At 34.1% G+C, this 17,654-nt stretch overlaps 3 protein-coding genes across 5 annotated transcripts; all 3 read right to left on the reverse strand.

The window, feature by feature from the left end:
- Window positions 1-2,036: 2,036 nt before the first annotated feature.
- LOC130941997 (protein DETOXIFICATION 41-like) lies at window positions 2,037-5,272 on the reverse strand. The gene is made up of 8 exons (XM_057870660.1): window positions 4,848-5,272; window positions 4,209-4,753; window positions 3,897-3,983; window positions 3,751-3,807; window positions 3,412-3,650; window positions 2,795-2,913; window positions 2,610-2,696; window positions 2,037-2,230 (listed from the first exon to the last, which is right to left on the reverse strand). The coding sequence occupies exons 1-8, from the start codon at window positions 5,169-5,171 to the stop codon at window positions 2,156-2,158; spliced, it is 1,533 nt and encodes a 510-aa protein (XP_057726643.1). The 5' UTR covers window positions 5,172-5,272; the 3' UTR covers window positions 2,037-2,155.
- Window positions 5,273-5,767: 495 nt separating this feature from the next.
- On the reverse strand, window positions 5,768-11,589 carry LOC130941568 (uncharacterized). The gene is made up of 8 exons (XM_057870124.1): window positions 11,381-11,589; window positions 11,175-11,289; window positions 9,974-10,998; window positions 8,174-9,615; window positions 7,868-7,998; window positions 6,896-7,713; window positions 6,671-6,783; window positions 5,768-6,393 (listed from the first exon to the last, which is right to left on the reverse strand). Exons 1-8 carry the CDS (start codon window positions 11,444-11,446, stop codon window positions 6,096-6,098), a joined length of 4,008 nt encoding a protein of 1,335 aa, XP_057726107.1. The 5' UTR covers window positions 11,447-11,589; the 3' UTR covers window positions 5,768-6,095.
- Window positions 11,590-13,848: 2,259 nt separating this feature from the next.
- Window positions 13,849-17,020, reverse strand: LOC130940526 (pentatricopeptide repeat-containing protein At5g64320, mitochondrial). 3 transcript variants are annotated; one of them, XM_057868690.1, is made up of 3 exons: window positions 14,410-17,020; window positions 14,053-14,196; window positions 13,849-13,953 (listed from the first exon to the last, which is right to left on the reverse strand). In XM_057868690.1, the coding sequence occupies exon 1, from the start codon at window positions 16,772-16,774 to the stop codon at window positions 14,573-14,575; it is 2,202 nt and encodes a 733-aa protein (XP_057724673.1). In that variant the 5' UTR covers window positions 16,775-17,020; the 3' UTR covers window positions 13,849-13,953; window positions 14,053-14,196; window positions 14,410-14,572. The 3 variants fall into 3 exon arrangements, with proteins under 3 accessions (XP_057724673.1, XP_057724671.1, XP_057724674.1); XM_057868688.1 differs by having other exon boundaries at window positions 13,849-14,196; XM_057868691.1 differs by lacking the exons at window positions 13,849-13,953; window positions 14,053-14,196 and having other exon boundaries at window positions 14,535-14,804; window positions 14,939-17,020.
- Window positions 17,021-17,654: the final 634 nt, after the last annotated feature.

Below are 17,654 nucleotides of genomic sequence, written 5' to 3' on the forward strand. Positions count from 1 at the left end.
TATTTTGTAAAGTTTGGAATTGAAACAAAATTTGTGGATCTTCTTGAATTTTGACTCTAAGTATCACTACCATTACATCCTATATATAAGTAATACCGTAATGAAAAAAAAAAAGATGTAGTAGAAAAAAAATAGTGGTATAACTTTGTTTAGGTTAACATACATAAATTTTGATTTTGAACATATAACTTTGTTTAGGTTAATAAATACATACATTTCAATTTTGAGTATATATATATATATATTCCAGCAAAATGTAGTAATGTAAGAAAATGGTTTTAGAATAGAAAAGAATAAGAGAGATTTTGAGGAGAATTAAAGGAGAGAGATAATTTTATGAAAAAAATAAAAAAAAATTATATAAGGACTAGTTTGACTAATTTTTAAAATTTGAGGGATGAAAATGACTTACGTCTAGACTTTCAAGGACTATTTTGACTAATAGAAAACTTTTTTATATGTCAAGTGACACGTGACATTTCAGTAGTCATATTCCATTTCAATTGAAAAATGCAGTCAGATGTTTGGGGTACTATAAGTGATCAAGGGGTAGTTACTCATATCACAGGAGGAAACTTTGCGCAGAGTTCCATTACCATTAATGGGACGGGATAGGTCTTGGACTATAAATAATGATCTTTCTTTAGAATTTGGTTACTTGATCGATTCACTTACCCTTATTATGTTAATATTAATCACTACTGTTGGCGTTTTGGTTCTTATTTATGGTGATAATTATATGTCTCACGATCAAGGATATTTATTGCACGATGGATATGAAGAAGTAGTCTATTATCCCAGCAATAATGAGCCAAACTAGTATTTGCAATGAATCTCCCTGTACTAACCTGTCACGTGGCGTGGCACGTGTCACTGACCTGCCACGTGGCGGGTCACGTCATCATGCCACGTGGCACTTAACGTGACACGTCATTATCCAATTGACGGAAGGACTAATTTGACTAATAGTTTATTTTTCAAGGACTAATTTGATTAAAAAAATCATTCGGAGACGAAAATAAAGATCGCGTGATCTTTCAGGGACGAATTTGAACATTAACCCGAAAACTAACCAACTGTCAATATAGTTAACCAATCATTTTTTTAATAATTACAATACCACTCAAACTGATTTGCATATTAAAAAATTGGACCACAAATCTCCAATAAAAAAAAGAAGTTATAGGGAGAAGAGAGGACGGAAGACTCGAAAAGAACTCCAAAAAGCACCTCCATGTGATCGTGGGAGATTTCATAGGAGAGAAATTTCGAAATTATCTCACAAAAAACATGTAAAAGAAGTCTACCAGATTAATGAAAGAAGTCAAAAAAGTAATATTTTTAGAGAAAAAATTTTAGAGCCAACACTTTTATTAAAATTTAGTCAATATTTAACCATCAACAAAAGAGTGTGTATTTTTATACTATTAGATATAATCTTACACATTTAAAAATATTAATTATGACTAATTAATGACTACAAATCACAAAATGTACTAATCTCAGCATTATTGATTCCCAAAAAATCTCTGTTTGATTAGTATTAAAAGTCATGCTGAGTTTCAGGTTGAATGGCGTTTGCAAGGAGAATTCACTGGCTCCATTGATTGGAGGCTTGGATTACCTCTTTACCGTACAACTGTAAAAGTCAGGATAACTCTGTCCTCTATTACCATGATTTGGAATTTTTTTTAATAAATTTTTGTTATATCTTAATTGATATGTAATTTTTGTCTGATAATATTAATGTTCATGTTGATTTCTATAATTTTTTTTTTAAAGAGATATCTGTAAGATAGAAATTTTATTTTAAATGAGCAATATAAATGATGTTTTGAATAAGAAAATTTCTCACATGTTTCAATTTAAATAATCTCATAAAAAAACCTACATAATACATTATTTGATCATTAACACAGTTTCAAAATTCAATTTTCACTTTATAAAAGTTTATCTTAACTGGTTCAAACTCATGAGTTGATGTAAATAGAATAAATATAATTTATATAGATTATAACTTTCACATAAGTGGATTTCCTTATTTGATACCAAAAATATGTGAAGACACAAAGAAACCCTCATGAACTACAACATCATTGTGCTTGGTAATCAGCATTTCTACTAAGCTCAGAGAAAAGTGATGTAAATTATTATTCTAAGCATCAGCAACCAATTGTTCTAAGGTATCATCTTCTGCAGATCTCTTGATTCTAATGACAGCTTTCTCAACCTACAAACAACAATTACAAATTGCTTCATAGTCTCACCTTTGATAATGTCATAACAAGGACAAATTAGTTTCTAAAAGATTCACGAGAGATAGTCTTTAAAAGATCAAATCTGACTTTACATTAGTATCTAACCGTTTTCTTTTACGCTAAACAGATATTTAAAAGTTAAATATGTGACGTTCTTTTTCTCTACAAAAAATATATGCGAATCAATAAACCTTAAACCTTAAACCGATTTTTTAGGAATTTCTTTTATTTCATGTATATCATTTAAAAGTGTATTTGATGTCAAAAAATCTTAAAATACTAATATGATATATATTAAAATTTCTCTAAAATATTTAAGGTTGTATAGTCTAATGTTTTGAATTTGATTACCTCATTATCCCAATTTGTTCTTGCAGTCAGAATTATAAGAGTTACTGTTTGTATGAAAACTCCAAGGATCATTCCCCACCAGATACCCTGTAAGAAATTCCAAATGCTTAGAATTACACTGATTTTAATACAAGCTTAGGAGCAGTAACTAATTAGTGAGGGAAATGGTAATGGTTCAAACTTACAGCTACTCCTAAATATGTTTTGAAGCCAAGGACACATCCAACAGTAAGACCAATAACATAGTAACAAAACAAGTTAACATAAGCAACTATAGCTTGCCATCCACTTCCAATTGCAACTCCTGAAAATTTTCAAACAAAAAGTAAACTAATAAAGATGGAACATTTATTCTTTCCAGGTCTAAATGAACCATTAGTATCTAAACCATATTATAAAAGGTTTGATCAATTCAATCCAACTTGATTGATGTTTCATTGGATGTATTTATTTATTTCAGATAGGAAACAAAGATAACACATAAATTTTGTCTTGGTTTCAACTTTATAAAGACAAAAAAGAGACAAATTTTGCCTTAACAGTTAAGACAAAGATCTTTTATCTAATTTTGTATCTGTTTCATTCTCCAAATAGTTTGTATAGTATTTCTGTCTTGAGATATTTATCAAACTTAGCTATAAAAAATATAGTTGAAAGTGTTTATTTATTATGTTTTACTCTTGGTACAATTTTATATCTCCCAATATCTCTTTCTTCCTATTTACTCAAACCTAAGACCTTGGATCAGAAATAAATGATAAACCATAGAATGGTGTTTATATATAGCATATACTTTTATTACCTGAGAGTATAGGTTGAATGCCATTAAGGAAAACAGACATGGCTAGCAATGGAGTTAAGTTAGAAACATCCTCAATAACTTCAGAGTCAGTAGTGAAAAGCTTGCTCAAACCAACCCTGAAGATCAAGACAATGGCGCAAAATACTATACTGATCGCGACGCTCGTTCCATTTACTACAAACACCGAAAATTTTGCTACTCTTGGATGTGCTGCTCCTAATTCATTGCTAACCCTCACACTGAATTCATTGAAATTGTGATCAAAATCTTTGTCTGAAAGTTGAGTGGATGAAAAAAATTAACATAAAATAAAATTCTGTGTTTTGTTTTGTAACTTACCTTGCAGCTGCACTAAGTCCTAACATAAATTGCATGTCCCAGTTCAAGTAGTTCATACTGAAAAGTACATAAACATGGAGATTATTGTTAGAAAGAAATTTGAACAATGGGTAGAAAAATCATTCTAAAATTAACTATGAACATACCAAATTGAAATCGTGTCCAGTGAAATAGTTGGATTTGAGAGCAGTCCTGATATAAGCACTAGTCCTTGATTGTACCATATCTCCAAACTACATTTAGGTTCGATACGACATTATCAAAAATATGTACATAAGTTGTTTTATTCTATAGATTTAACGTATTTTGAAAAGTTTAAACAGATCATCAGATATGAAAATTTCACATGATTTTATCACGTCTGATCTTTACCATTTTTTGTTTGGTGACATGTCATGTTTGGGTCCCGCCTCTTAAATTAACAGTTAGATATTATGCGTAATTAAATCGTTACATACCATAACATGATAGCAGAAGCAAGTGTGAGCTTGAAATAAGGCCAAATTCCTTTGAAGGCTTTTAAAGTAAAGCCATTCCAAGTTTGGTTGCACCTTGGGCTAAGAACAATGTACAAACCATTCAACAAAGCAAGAATGCACCAAGAAAAGCTGAGTGTGAGTGCTGCACCAAGAAGTCCATAATCGAAAACATAGACAACTAGCCAACTCAGAAGAACATGCAGAAGGAACACACCAACTGACATGTATGCCAAAGGATTCACTATGTTCTGTGCTTGGAGGAACCTCTGCATTGGACAGGTTACCGCGAATGCGTAGAGCTGAATGATTAGTCCTCGGGCAAAAATCTGCGCCTGCGCGGCTATGCTGTCTGATTGACCTATGGCTTTTAGAAAAGGTCCGGAGAACCAATAAAGAAAAGTGAGTAGCACTGCTGCACCTATGTGTAAGATGATTGCTCTTTGCAATATGACTCCCATTGCCACGTGTTTCGCAGCTCCATAAGCCTGGCCACACACTGTTTGCACTGCACTCGCCATCCCCAACTGTTTGATGGAAATTTAGAATTCAAAACTGAGCATACTATCATAATAGTACCAAAGATAAGTATGAGTTTTTTGAGAAAATAAGAATACATACCATAATTCCATAAGCAAGACCTTGAATTCCAACACTAGCTATGGAAGCTCCAGCGAGCTCTAGAGACCCCAAATGGCCAGTGAACATCAATGTTACAAAGCTTAGCATGTAATTGAAAATGGATACAATAATGGAAGAACCAGAGAGGAGCCAGAGGAGCCTTGACTCCCAAGCAACTAGCTTCAGCCACCACCGTGCCTCGATTGGCTTGTGTTCTAAGAATTCCTCAATGGCATCAGCTGACAAAGATGAAACCTTTGTGTTTGAGTCTAGCAATGGTTGGTACTCCACAGACCCCATGGTTCTGTGTGTCTCACTAATCATTCAAACTAGTTCACTACATGAAAAGTTATTGCTAGTAAACTTGTATAAATAAGATGTGGAAAGTTGGGTTTGTTCCTCCTGTGTATGCTTAGGCAAGCAGATACATATTATATTTAATTAGCATCATGGAATTAGTTGAAGTAATAATTATCGATTTCAAGTCTAGAGAATTGAAAAAATTCTTACAAAGAGACTTTATTCCTTTTATGGGACCCAGGTTAGATCAGGTTGAATTGGTCAAATTCTTAGTAATAAGACTTATATGGTTGTAGTTAGATTGAAATCCTAAAAGAACTATTATGTTTTGTTTTCTTTCTAACTTCTTTAGGTGTGTAGTTGTCTCTTTCCTTCAATGGGCCACCTAACAAGTTAACATCAAACATTCTTCACAAAATCAGTTCATGACTGTCCTAGTGAGGAGTGAATTTAGTTGTTGAACAAATGTGTGAGCAATGACCGGTAGGTAGTAGCTTCAGGTCTTCATTTGACACTTAAGTGAACCTAGGAGAAATAATGTTTTTATTTTGATTAATGTAACTAATGCGAAAGTGTCTATTTACATGAATGTAGACTCATGAGTCATGACCATTGTGTGAATCAAGCTTGATACTGACATTTAATTTCAAAAGTATGGAATTTTCCATGAAAAATAAGGTTACAAAAAAACAATGAATTTACATTACAACCAACCGAAGGGGGATTTATTTACAAGTCTAAGATGAACTACAGAAGCATACCCTTAACCAACCAAGTTGGAAGCCTCTAAACCTAACATGATATTTAATTTCCCAATATCTTGTTCAATCTACAAAACTTTTTTCAGGTGTGCAGTCAATTACATTTCAAAACAATGACTGCAAGAGCCTCCTACTTATTCAATTAATTTCGAAGTCTTGGATGGGTAATCAAACTTGCTACATACCATCATTGTGGTCTTAACATGGTAGATAGAAATTCCTGGTCATCTTTATCCAGCCCAGACGACCACTTCCTCAAAGTTTGCGCATGGTCGGAAATGGATTTAGAATATGCTGGAAGATTGATCTCAGTGCAAACAAGAGCTTCAGGATCAAGAGGAAGAAGGCCGAAAAGAGATGTCACGGCAGAAATCTGAAGAGAATTGCGAGCTTTCACAGAAGAGGTGTGATCCAGAAAAGCGAACAACTTATATCTCAAGTTCTCAACTCCCCGATCTTCATATCCAGCAGCATCAACTCCAATCCTGAAATTTTTTAAATTAATCCCAAAATTAGAAAATCAAAGAAAATGTCAAAGCATCAACCTCCATTAAAATGTTCTGCGGGTTGTCCACAGATATAGGATCACACGAGAAACAGCCGTAAAATCATACATGAAACATTGATTATCTCTTCACATGCGGGATTTTAGTTGTTATAAATCTGACTTAAGTCAACTAATAGACTTGGCCTAAGCCCCTCAAAGAATAGTGGGCCATGGTTGGTTGCATCACAATCAATATCAATGCAACAATAATTTACCTGCCAAGTTGACCAAGAAGAACAATGATCGCACTACCAAAGCTTTCCTCTATGCCTGAATCAAGCATATCCAGCAACTGAGGAACGAGTTTGATGTCACTCCAATGCCAGCCCTGTATTAAGACAGAGAACCATTCGGTTAGTTTCATATTCATGCATCACTGAAGTTAAGCAATAGGTTAAATTCACAAATATGATATTCACTTGGAAATAAGAGAGTAATACCATTTTCTTTGCAACCAGCTCCACCAATGACAAGACATCACCAAGGCAACACAAGTCTACATTGCCAAGGACACCTGGTTGAGCAGCAGAAGAAACCGTGCACCTTTTCCAACTACAAGGTCCATCACAACTCTTGTAGGCTTTCTGAACTGCTTCCGGATTAGAGCATTGTCTGCCATTAAAATTCTCTGGCATGAATCCAGAATCCGACAAAGCAACCTGTTCTATCCATTGAAGCCTATAGTATTTTATCTCTTCTAAGAGCAAGCATGAAACTGAATCAATGGATTCAGCACCTTCCAAGAATGGGCATTTAATACTTGTGCAAAATTCAGTATGAAGCTGATCGATTGAAGGAAGATAAGAAGTAGAAACTTTTTTGCTCTCATCCTCAAGAAAAATAACTAAAGATTTCAAAACAGTCACCATTGAACCAAAATTGTCCACATCAAAAAACTTCTCTCCACCCAAATAAGCAAAAATATGAAGGATAGTCAGCAGCATTAAAGAATCCCATTTGCATAATCTAAGAATCCTGTATGAGGCTTCACAGATGAATCCAACATGATCAGTTGCAGCACATATAGAAGATAATATAATACTCCCTGCTAGCAATTGTTCACTTGTAGCAACCTCCGAAGAAAAGTTACTAATGCCATCTAGAGAATCATTGGAAGCATGATCTGCAGATGCCTCAGCAGGCACTGTATTCTCTACTAGAACTTTTCCTTCTATAAGAAAGTCTTCAATAAGTCTAAGCAGCTCAAGAAAAGAACAAGTTTCTATAAGGAGGATTCTTGTCTCAGCATCCAACATAGCTGCCAGAAAGGAAAACATTTGATTCAATACTCAACAGCACAAAAGGAACATGAAACTCAAGTTTATAGAAAGTGCATATAACATGATATGAAAATATCTAAATAGAAACATTCAATTACATAACAGAAATTTTATGAGAACAAATGAATATACCTGTACGAATATGTTGGGCATAAGAATTCATGGAGCAAAATATATTGCCATCGCAAATATTTCCAAATGTACTTGTAGAAGCCATGACAAAGTTGAACAGCATCAGCGTTAACAACACAGAAACCTTCTCCCTGAAAAAGATTAGAGGAAACAGGAGAAAATCAATACTATCAGTCCACCATCATTTGTCTTAAGCCCTATTGATTAATTTTGTCATGAATTGATTTGCTTGATAAACCAACAAATTTGAGTATCAAAACAGAATCTAAAAAAGGAGTGCATTGTTCAAAATCATGAGATACTTACTTCTTTGAGAGTGTTTCCTCCTTTTTAAGTGAAGTCAGAATGCTACCAACAGCCCAGACTGTTTGTGTATCCAAACTGCACCGAGCCATACAGGCTTTGATAGCAAAATACATCCTAGATAAGACAGTATGGTCCTCAATATTGGAAAAGACAGCACAAATTTTAGGAGGTTGTTTGTGTAAAGGTCCAATTTCATCCTCCGCCAGAAATGAGGCCCTGGAAATTTCTGATGTGTGCATATGTGGCAATTTTACAACCTCGGTTTTACTTGCTTGTGTAGGCTTAATCCGTGAATCAGATGAACTATCTAAATTTCCATTATTGGAACTGATTTCAAAATTAGTTCCATCAAGACCAGGTGAAGGAAACAGGTCTGCTTTTCGACTTGACATGCCTTCTTGGAGTGCTTCCTCTAGAAAGGGCTTCTTCAAACTATTATCCTCAAATGTTTTGTGAAATTCAATTTCTGGAAGTGATGGTGACAAGGGAGAATCCACTGCTCTTCTGTAACGTTGCTCATAAGCAGCATTATCTAGTTCTAAGAACTTCATATAAGTTTCATCAGTCATTTTATCCAAACTAATCAAAGAATCAAAGCTGTTTGCAGCACCACATGTCCTCACTTCACCAGGAGTGATTTCTAAATTTTGTGCAGCATCACATATCCTCTCTTCACCGGCAGGAGTGATTTCTAAATTTTGTGAGCCAGGGCAAGAAATGTGTTCGCTGACATTTGCATCCCCATAGATATTGGCTTTGGCCTCTTCTATGCCCTTCTTCGCAACCCTTCCTGTGCTAGGTACTGTGACAACTTTTTCACTGTGAGATTTCTTTTTCTTCTTGTTGGCTCTATCATTATTTTTCTGTATACTGCTTAGATTTGGGAGCACGTCTCTCCCTCCTTCCAAGCATTTGTCTTCTTCTCTATACAACAAACCATGCAAATTAGAGAGATTCTGAGAAGACAAATTTGCAACACTATCAATATTAGCATGTGTTCTTTTCCGCTTCCTATGGTTCTCAGTAACATATCTTTCAGATGAGTTGCACATGATTTGTCTTGCATTGAGGATCTCCTGATCCAACTTTGCCGATGCACTAACTGGGAAAGCAGTTGTTTCCTGTGAGCCCATCAACTGTCCATCAGAAAAAGATTCTGAATTGGAATTTACTGCAGAACGCCGTAACTTTGTTCTGTTGGGTCCTCTGCTAAGAGGCTTCAATTTAGAATCAATACCTGGGATGGATTCTGAGTAATTTCCACTAGATGGCGCAAGAGGTTGAGTGGGATGCATGTCTTTCCTCAAAGGATCACATGTGTCCATTGTTGTGCAACAAGTCTGCAGAAGCTCATTTTCAAGTTCACTATGCTTCGGAGATAGATTGATATTGCATACTTGCCTCGTGATATCTGAGTTCTGCATATATAGCATATTCCCAGACTGCAAAATAAACATCCAAGAAGTTAAGAAACATAGTTTTTTTTTTAATTAAAAAAAATAAAGAAGCAGAAGAAGAAACCATTGGAAAATCCCTTATTTATTGCTTTCAGAAAATCTCCTAATTCCCAACGGCTAAAAACCTGGTAGTGCACAGCTAATATGATTGTAAACATAAGATTTCCAACATCACTACAAGGAAGAACCAATAATTAAGTTCAAGAGTCCATGATTTTATAACCAAAAAAACATTATACAGATAAGAGATATCTACGTCCACGGTATCTTCATATGAGAATAAGCCAGAACTAGATTGTGACAGTGAAGAGAGGTGCAAAATAGAAAGTAAGGTGAAACCAACCTTTGTTTGTTCATGTCTTCCAGGAAACGATGAGAAGGATGCATCCAACATATCAAGCCGACGCAGGAGTTGAACAAAATCTGTCTTTATTCGCCCTAATTCTTGGTGTAAAGAGTTGCAACGACTTGCTTCCAACTTAAATTTTTGCCTGGCATATTTTGCTCGTAGCTTTTCAAGCTTTAGTTGGCTTTTCAAAAGCTTTACATCACTAGTATCTTCAGCTTTCGCAGTAGGTACTCCGGCCGTTTCAACAGGTTTTGATACAGATAAGAGCTCAGATATCTTCTTCTTCAACTCCTCAATTGTCCGCTTATCCCTTTCAACCTGATGAGACATCTCATCCGCACGCTGTTTCTCTTCGATGAATTTCCTCCAGTTACTTTCTGCAAGTGCTTTCTGCTCCTTTGCTTTAACCATCTCAGAATCTGCTCGCTTCTTTTCCTCAGTCACTTTCCCCCTTTCAGTTTCAAGCATTTCTTTAGCTTTCGTCATCCCCAACTCGGCATCTCTTTTTCCTGCTAATATCTTCCGCTTCTCAGCCTCAAACCTTTTCGTTGCCTCTTTGGAGGCAGATACTTGAGAAGCTAGCTTTGTTTTTGCCTCATTAGCTTCTTTCTCCAATCGAACAAGCCGAGTCCTATATTCCTCAACCTTCTCTGCTTCAACTTTGGCAATTTGCATCTCTTTTTCTGCAGTCTTGCTCTTCTCTGCTTCTACTGCCTTCAAAGCTTCAGCTGCTTTCTTTCTCTCCTTCTCCGAGTTTTTCTTTTCCTTATCCGCCTTTTTCTTCTCTGCCTCCAGGAGCTCCTTCAACCTACTGATTTCCTTTTCCTTATCAGCTATACAACCTTGAAAACCCTCTATGCTCTCATTTCCATTCTTAGCATCACCACCAGGTTTCTGCCGAATCGCATCAATTTCAGACCTCAAGCTACATACTTCATTCTCTAAAGATACTCTAGCATTACATTCTTTAAGCTTCTCCTCAGCTTCTGCTTTGGCTCGCGCCCGTTCTTCTTCACATTCTGCAGAAAATACAACATTGCAATGTTCACTAATTACAACTTAATCCAATCTGTTTCAGTGAATCCACTCGCAGAAATTCCACTACATATGCATAAAATTCTTATTCAGATTCACTACTCACATCCCAAAGAAAAAGGCACAAAAATGAAAAATTGAAAATAAATAAATAAATAACCTTGGCTGAGCTTCACATTTTGAGCCTGAACTTCATTGATTTTTGTTTCTAGAAGCTTCACAGCTTGGCGAAGAGCGTTTCGTGATTCTTGAAGCTTCGAACACTTCTTCTTCCACTGCCACAGAGAAGGAAAATAACTAAATAAATAAAGAACTCGGCTTTGAATGACAAATAAAGCGAAAAAGAGAAAAAAGAGAGGGTTTTACCGCTTCACAGTGGGAGCAAGCAGTGGCGGAAACAGGTTCGAATGGGTGATCTGCAGAGAGAGCCATTGGCGGCAAAGAGGGAATGGAGAAATGTGAGATTCTTCAATCACTGGCATCGGAACCGAACAGTAATTAGAGATACACAGTGGCGGTGCAATCAAGTAATCATTTTTACGCCATTAAAACCCTAAACCCCCATAGCAGAGATTCTACACCACCGTTCTCTTCGTTCTTCTATTTCAGTCAATAAATTTAAACTTTTTTTTTTCTAATTCCGGGGCTTTTTTTTTTGGTAATTACAAAACACGAAAAAAGTAAAACAATTCTTTTTTTATTACCAAGTTTCAAGATCATTTATAACTAAGTTTATAAAAATTAGATTAGATATCAATAAGAATCAATAAAATTAATTTGGGTTGATTTAGGGACTAATTTGCTTAAGTAACGGTAGGAATTTAAATTTTGTCTTATGCATAGTAACCATAGATTTTTAGATAGAATTTCGATTCGTAATGAATTAATAGTTAACTTGTTGAGTTGAGATATGTTAAAAAAAATTTAATAACTATAAAAAAATATAATTTAATTTTGATGTATTAATAATATAAAATATTTTTACACATCAAAATTAAATTTTAAAAAAATAATTGATACACAAATAAAATTTTTATTAGAATAATTTTTTGACATCTTTTAAGAGTTTATTATTTAATAATAGCCAATTTAAACAAAAAATTAATATTAACTAATATTTTTTTGTATCCATCTGATATTTGAACTAATATTAACTCACTTCCTTCTTTTTTTTTTTTACTAAAAGCGTTAGTCTCATATATTTTTCTCTGACAAATAGATCTTTTGATAATTATTATTTTTATTTTTAACGGTGAGAATAAAAATAATTAAATTTTAAAACAATATTCTGTTTCGTTGTACATCCAAATTTTTTTAACAATCAAATATAACAAAGTTCATTTTTAAAGCTAATAAAAATCAGTTTCATTAACGAGAACGTACGCTCCAATTTTCAGTGTGACATTACGCGCTTTTTTTTCGTATTCTTTTTTTTTTGCACTTTTTCTTTTTCGTGATCCTTTTTGTCTTTTTTGCATGCAGTTGCTACATTTTTCTTTTTTTTTCTCTTCATTTTCCTGATGATTTTTAAACGTATTGTTTCTCATATTAGACTTGAATAGTGAATACACATGTATTACAATCTTATTTAATTAAATAAATCTAAAAAATAAATTGCACACTAAAAGATCACAAAATAACACCAAAATTACATGAATGAACATATTTGTACATCTTATTTAGTTGAATGGATGTAGGTTCGTATTTATTGGATTGAATTCTTATCAGAAAAATAAAAATCGAAATTTCTTATTTTTGACACCGAAATTTTTTAATTTTAACACCATAATGTTACTATAAAAATTCAAAAATGTCTTCTTAATGTCTTCTTATACTTCGTATACTTCAATGAAAGATTTTTTTTCTTCTACTTACTAACTAAAGATAATGAAAAGAAATATTCTAATTTGATGTTCTAATATTACTAAGTAATTATGATGATCAAGATAACGAAAAATAAGGAGAAGATGAAGAGGAAGAATTTTAAATTATTTTTATGTTTTTTAGGAGTATTGCTTTTCATATTAGACTTGAATGAACATGTACAATCTTATTTAATTGAATGAATGTAAAAAATAAATTGTGTACTAAAATAATACCAAAATTACTTGAATGAACATGTTTGTACTATATTAAAATTTTATTTAGTTGAATATAGATTCACACTTATTAGATTGAATTCTCATCCAAAACAAAAAAAAATACCGAAATTTCTTAATTTTGACACGAAAATATTGCTACAAAAACACAAAAATCTCTACTTTAAAGTTGCATTTTTTGCTTCTTATTCTTTCTTTTTTTTTTTGGCTCTTACTTCTTTTAAGAGCATTACTTCTTAATTAGACTTGAATGCACATTTATTGGATTAAAATCTTACATGTGTAAAAATTTAAAACAGTGAAAGAAGAAAAGAAACTGTAATTTACGAATAAGAAAGACGATAACAATACTGATGATGATATAGAAGGAAAAAAAGAAAGAGAAAAATAAATTCAAATGAGAAAAAAAGGAAGAGGAGATAGTAATAATGATAGTAACCATAATAACAAAAAAAAGATAAAGAAAAAGAAAGAGAATATCAGAATAAGAAAAGGCAGTAGCAAGTAGCAACAACAATATACAAGAAGAAAAAGAAGCAACAGATACACAAAAAAGAAGTAAAGAACTTGGTTGCTAATATAACTTGTGCGGAACATTATTGATTTGGCTATTGGATCTCATCTCCATAAATTTGTTACTAGAGAATAAACAAGAATAATGAGTCCACTTTTGGTGTTAAACGCCAAAAAAAAAGAGTGAAGAAAGAGGAAAAAGAACCACAAATGGTATGCAAATTGAACACAGAAATATTTTTTTTTTCTTTTACAAATGTGGTATGCAAATTTTGATGTCAGCTCAGTGGTTCCAGTAACAGTAACATACACAATGAGAGCAATATTCTGCAATCACAGATAGATGCCAAAACACAAAATAAATAAATAAATAATGTTAAAATGGTATAAACTGACTAGCAATATTTACAAATCTAGGTATATTACATTCTTTTTCTATTTGCATGAGTTGTAACATAATGAGAGCCAGCAGATGATGATAATGCACATATTATCATCTTAATTGCACAAGCACAAGCACATCCTCACCCCTCTTCAGCATCCATGTCCCTCTTGCTTTATACATAAGATCTGAAGAAAAGCATTAAAAAGAACCAATACTTCAAAAGTGAAGCACACAGGCTAAACAGTATTAGAAATTTTAGAAGTATCATAATGCCTGTGAAAATAGTGACAAACGATGGGAAGGTGATTTTTCTTAAGAATTTCCACCAATGGGGCATTCATTGCATTGGAATGTATTTATTTTCCAAATCAGTAGAAGCATAAGAAGAAAAACTGTACCTGTACAATTGGAGATTGAGAACTGGTGCTGAACAGAAAAATATTGTTGAGATTCTAGTTTCACATGAGAAAAATCAATTGATTCAAATGGACAACCAGTATAATCTGATATTCATCATGCCAACAGACAAATCAAATGAGATCCACCAGCAAATGAGAGGGTTTATCCCCAACTTGCATAGCCCATATCAACCCTAGAAGAAGGTCCTACTCCCCTTAAAACTCTTGCAAAATAATTTAGCAATATGTACCAAGTGATTTCATTGGGCACGAACCCGTTATCCACACCTTTATACATCATCAAACATGCTTCATTAAACAATCCCTCGTAGCAGTATCTACTGACAAGTGTGTTATACGTGATAGCATCGGGACGCATTCCTTCGGCTTGTAACCTGTTAAAAAGATTCAAAGCTTCCTGAAGATGACCCATCTTACAAAGACCATTGATCAGACAGTTATAAGTGACTATATCAGGAATCAAACCACGATGAATCATTTCCCGAAGAAATTGAAGAGCATCGTTTACCTTTCCGATTCTACAAAAGGCATTGATCAGAATATTGCAACAGTTGGTATCAGGAAATATCCCTTTCCCAAGCATTTCCTCAAACAATGCCAATCCTTTTTCTACTGCCCCGGCCATACATAGAGCTTTAATAAGTGTCGTATATGTAATATTGTCGAGAGGGCACCCTCGAAATATCATCTCATCAACGAGCTTAAATGCTTGTTGAATTGAGCCTCTCCTAATAAATGCATGAATCAATGTGTTGTATGTCACAGTGTTGGCAATAACACCCTCCATGAACATGTCACGATACAAGCGCAGAGCCTCTTCCATCTTGTCATCGTTGCACATTCCAAATATTAAAGAATTAAATGTATAAATGTCAGGTTTACATCCTTTGCTTGACATCTCACCAAACAATTGTAGAGCTTCTTCAGTCCTCCCATCTTTACACAGAGCACTTATCAAGCAATTGTATCCCACTGTGTTTAAACTGAGACCTTTAGCCCACATGGCATTCACGACTTCCGCAGCTTCATCTAATCGACCTTGCTTGCAGAAGCCATTTATCAATATAGTGTATGTGACCACGCAGGGCTCAAAACCTTTTGTTACCATCTCATGTAAGAATTCAAGAGCCGAGACCAGGCGCCCCTTCTTGCAAAGCCCATCAATCATTATATTAAATGTGAAGCCATCGGGTTTGTAGCCTGAAATTACCATGTTATTGTACAAAAGATCCTTTGCTTCGTCAAACCGTCCCCTAGCAACATAGCCATTTATTAATGTATTATAATGAACAGCATTCAGGTTAGGAATTTTATTCAGCAAGGCCCTTGCTTCATCAACGTGTCCCGTCCTGCACAATCCATTAATCAAAAAGCCATAAGTCAGTTCATCTGCACTGAAACCGCGAAGCAGCATTCGATCAAGCAACTTTGCTGCCTCATGAATCCTGCTGGCCCGGCAGAGTCCATAAATAACATCATTGAAAGTCTGCACATCAGGTTCGCAACCCATCAGAAACATTTCCTCCAAGAGCTTCATCGCGTCATTCACTCTATTATTCTGCGAAAGAGTATGAATTAGAGTCTGGTAGATGATCGAATTCGGAACACAACCATGCTTCATCATGTCCTTTAGAAGTGAGCAAGCTGAATCAACCTCATTAATCATACACAATGCCTTCATCACCACCCCAAATGTAGAAACAGTTGGTGAAACACCCCTATTCAGCATGTCATAAAACACATTCGGCGCTACCTTAGGACAATTCCCGGCAACCAGAATCTCCAGCACAACATTGTAGGACTTAAAACTAGGTTCACAATCATAAACACCCCACATATCCAACAAAAGTCGAGTCGCCTGGCCCGGCAACCCAGCTTTCCCATAATACCTCATGATCATGATAAAGATTGATTCCTTAAACACAATACCCTCTTCCTTCATTTGCTTCAACAACAAATCTATAGTTTTGAAGTCCCCATTAGAACCAAGTTTATCAATCAAAATGCAGTACACATCAAAGGAGTGGGAATAACCATTTTGTGAACCAGCTTTTTCAAACAACTCCATTGTAGTTGGAATGTCAAGTGGAAGCAAAAGCAATTTGCAAAGCTGGGAAGGGCTAATTGGGGAAAGTGAACTACGAAGCTGTTTGAGGCCAAACGGTTTGAGTAACCTCTCCCATTCATTGTCACTACTCTCTTCTTCTGCACTATCCCAAAATTGATCCTTTTTTGCTCCAAGTGTAGTGGTGGTGGTGGTGCAGAGTGGCAAAGATGCGATTTTGACGGAAAACAATATTGTTCTATGCACATGGATTGTTGAAGATTTAAATGATTTCAACATGAAGATTACAGATTGAAGAAAAAAATGGAAGAAAGAAACTGACCCAGTGAAAAGAATAGAGAGAGTGTTTCGTCGACGGTTCTAGAAGCTTCTCGTCAGAGCTATGGCTGTGCCTTCTACAGACACCGCATACTTGTTTTCGTGAAACTGCGACTGTGAGTGCATTGAGTTCCTTAACTAAGACCTAATTGGCAAACACTCAAATTCGTAGCTGAAATTGTCCTTGCGTCTCTATCTCATCTCCGAATCTGTTACTCAATTTGGGATTTGTGACTCATTTTACTCTGGAAAATGATAGATAGACAATGAAAATACTAAAATGAACAATAAAAATATAGGATATTCAACTCAATAAGATGATTATTTCTTTTCATTTAATTTATTCATATACAGTTAATAATAATTAGATGTTTAATTTATTAGGTCTATAGATAATTATATTAATGTTAAAATTTAGAAAGTAATTTAAAGATAAAGTATTTTTTTATTTTATTAGATTAATTCTAGAACTCATTATTTACATTGTTTACAAAAGTTATGGTTTACCTAACAAAATCGTTTTACTTTTTTATTATGTTTTTATTATAGTTAACCGCGTGACAAAATAAAATGATTAAGGTAAAAAGTCTTCCCTATCATCTTAGATAATGGTTAAAAGGTTTAGTATGATAATTATTGGTCTATCTTAGCACGGCGCTAAAATCGTATTTAGAAGAGATTGAGAATGAAAGGCTAAAATTGTGAGATAGAGATTGATATTGTATTTGATATAAAATGTATTGGATTGAGTTATGATTCAATATTATGTTTAATTTAAAATAAATATGGAGATTAAAAAATAAATTTAAAATTTAAAAAATTAAATTAAGATATTTTTGAA

Source organism: Arachis stenosperma, chromosome 7 (genome assembly GCF_014773155.1).
Source record: "Arachis stenosperma cultivar V10309 chromosome 7, arast.V10309.gnm1.PFL2, whole genome shotgun sequence".
In the NCBI taxonomy this organism is placed as follows: domain Eukaryota; kingdom Viridiplantae; phylum Streptophyta; class Magnoliopsida; order Fabales; family Fabaceae; genus Arachis; species Arachis stenosperma.

What these genes read in the sequence shown, in the direction of transcription:
- LOC130941568 (XM_057870124.1), bottom strand. Translation starts at nt 11,446, where the DNA reads ATGGCTCTCTCTGCAGATCACCCATTCGAACCTGTTTCCGCCACTGCT. An exon ending in GAAGACATGAACAAACAAAG is followed by an intron (nt 9,616 to 9,973) that starts GTTGGTTTCACC and finishes TTTATTTTGCAG; the next exon opens with TCTGGGAATATGCTATATAT. An exon ending in TGCCCAACATATTCGTACAG is followed by an intron (nt 7,714 to 7,867) that starts GTATATTCATTT and finishes CCTTTCTGGCAG; the next exon opens with CTATGTTGGATGCTGAGACA.
- LOC130941997 (XM_057870660.1), bottom strand. Translation starts at nt 5,171, where the DNA reads ATGATTAGTGAGACACACAGAACCATGGGGTCTGTGGAGTACCAACCA. An exon ending in CTGGACACGATTTCAATTTG is followed by an intron (nt 3,808 to 3,896) that starts GTATGTTCATAG and finishes TGTACTTTTCAG; the next exon opens with TATGAACTACTTGAACTGGG. An exon ending in AAACATATTTAGGAGTAGCT is followed by an intron (nt 2,697 to 2,794) that starts GTAAGTTTGAAC and finishes AATTTCTTACAG; the next exon opens with GGTATCTGGTGGGGAATGAT.
- LOC130940526 (XM_057868690.1), bottom strand. Translation starts at nt 16,774, where the DNA reads ATGTTGAAATCATTTAAATCTTCAACAATCCATGTGCATAGAACAATA.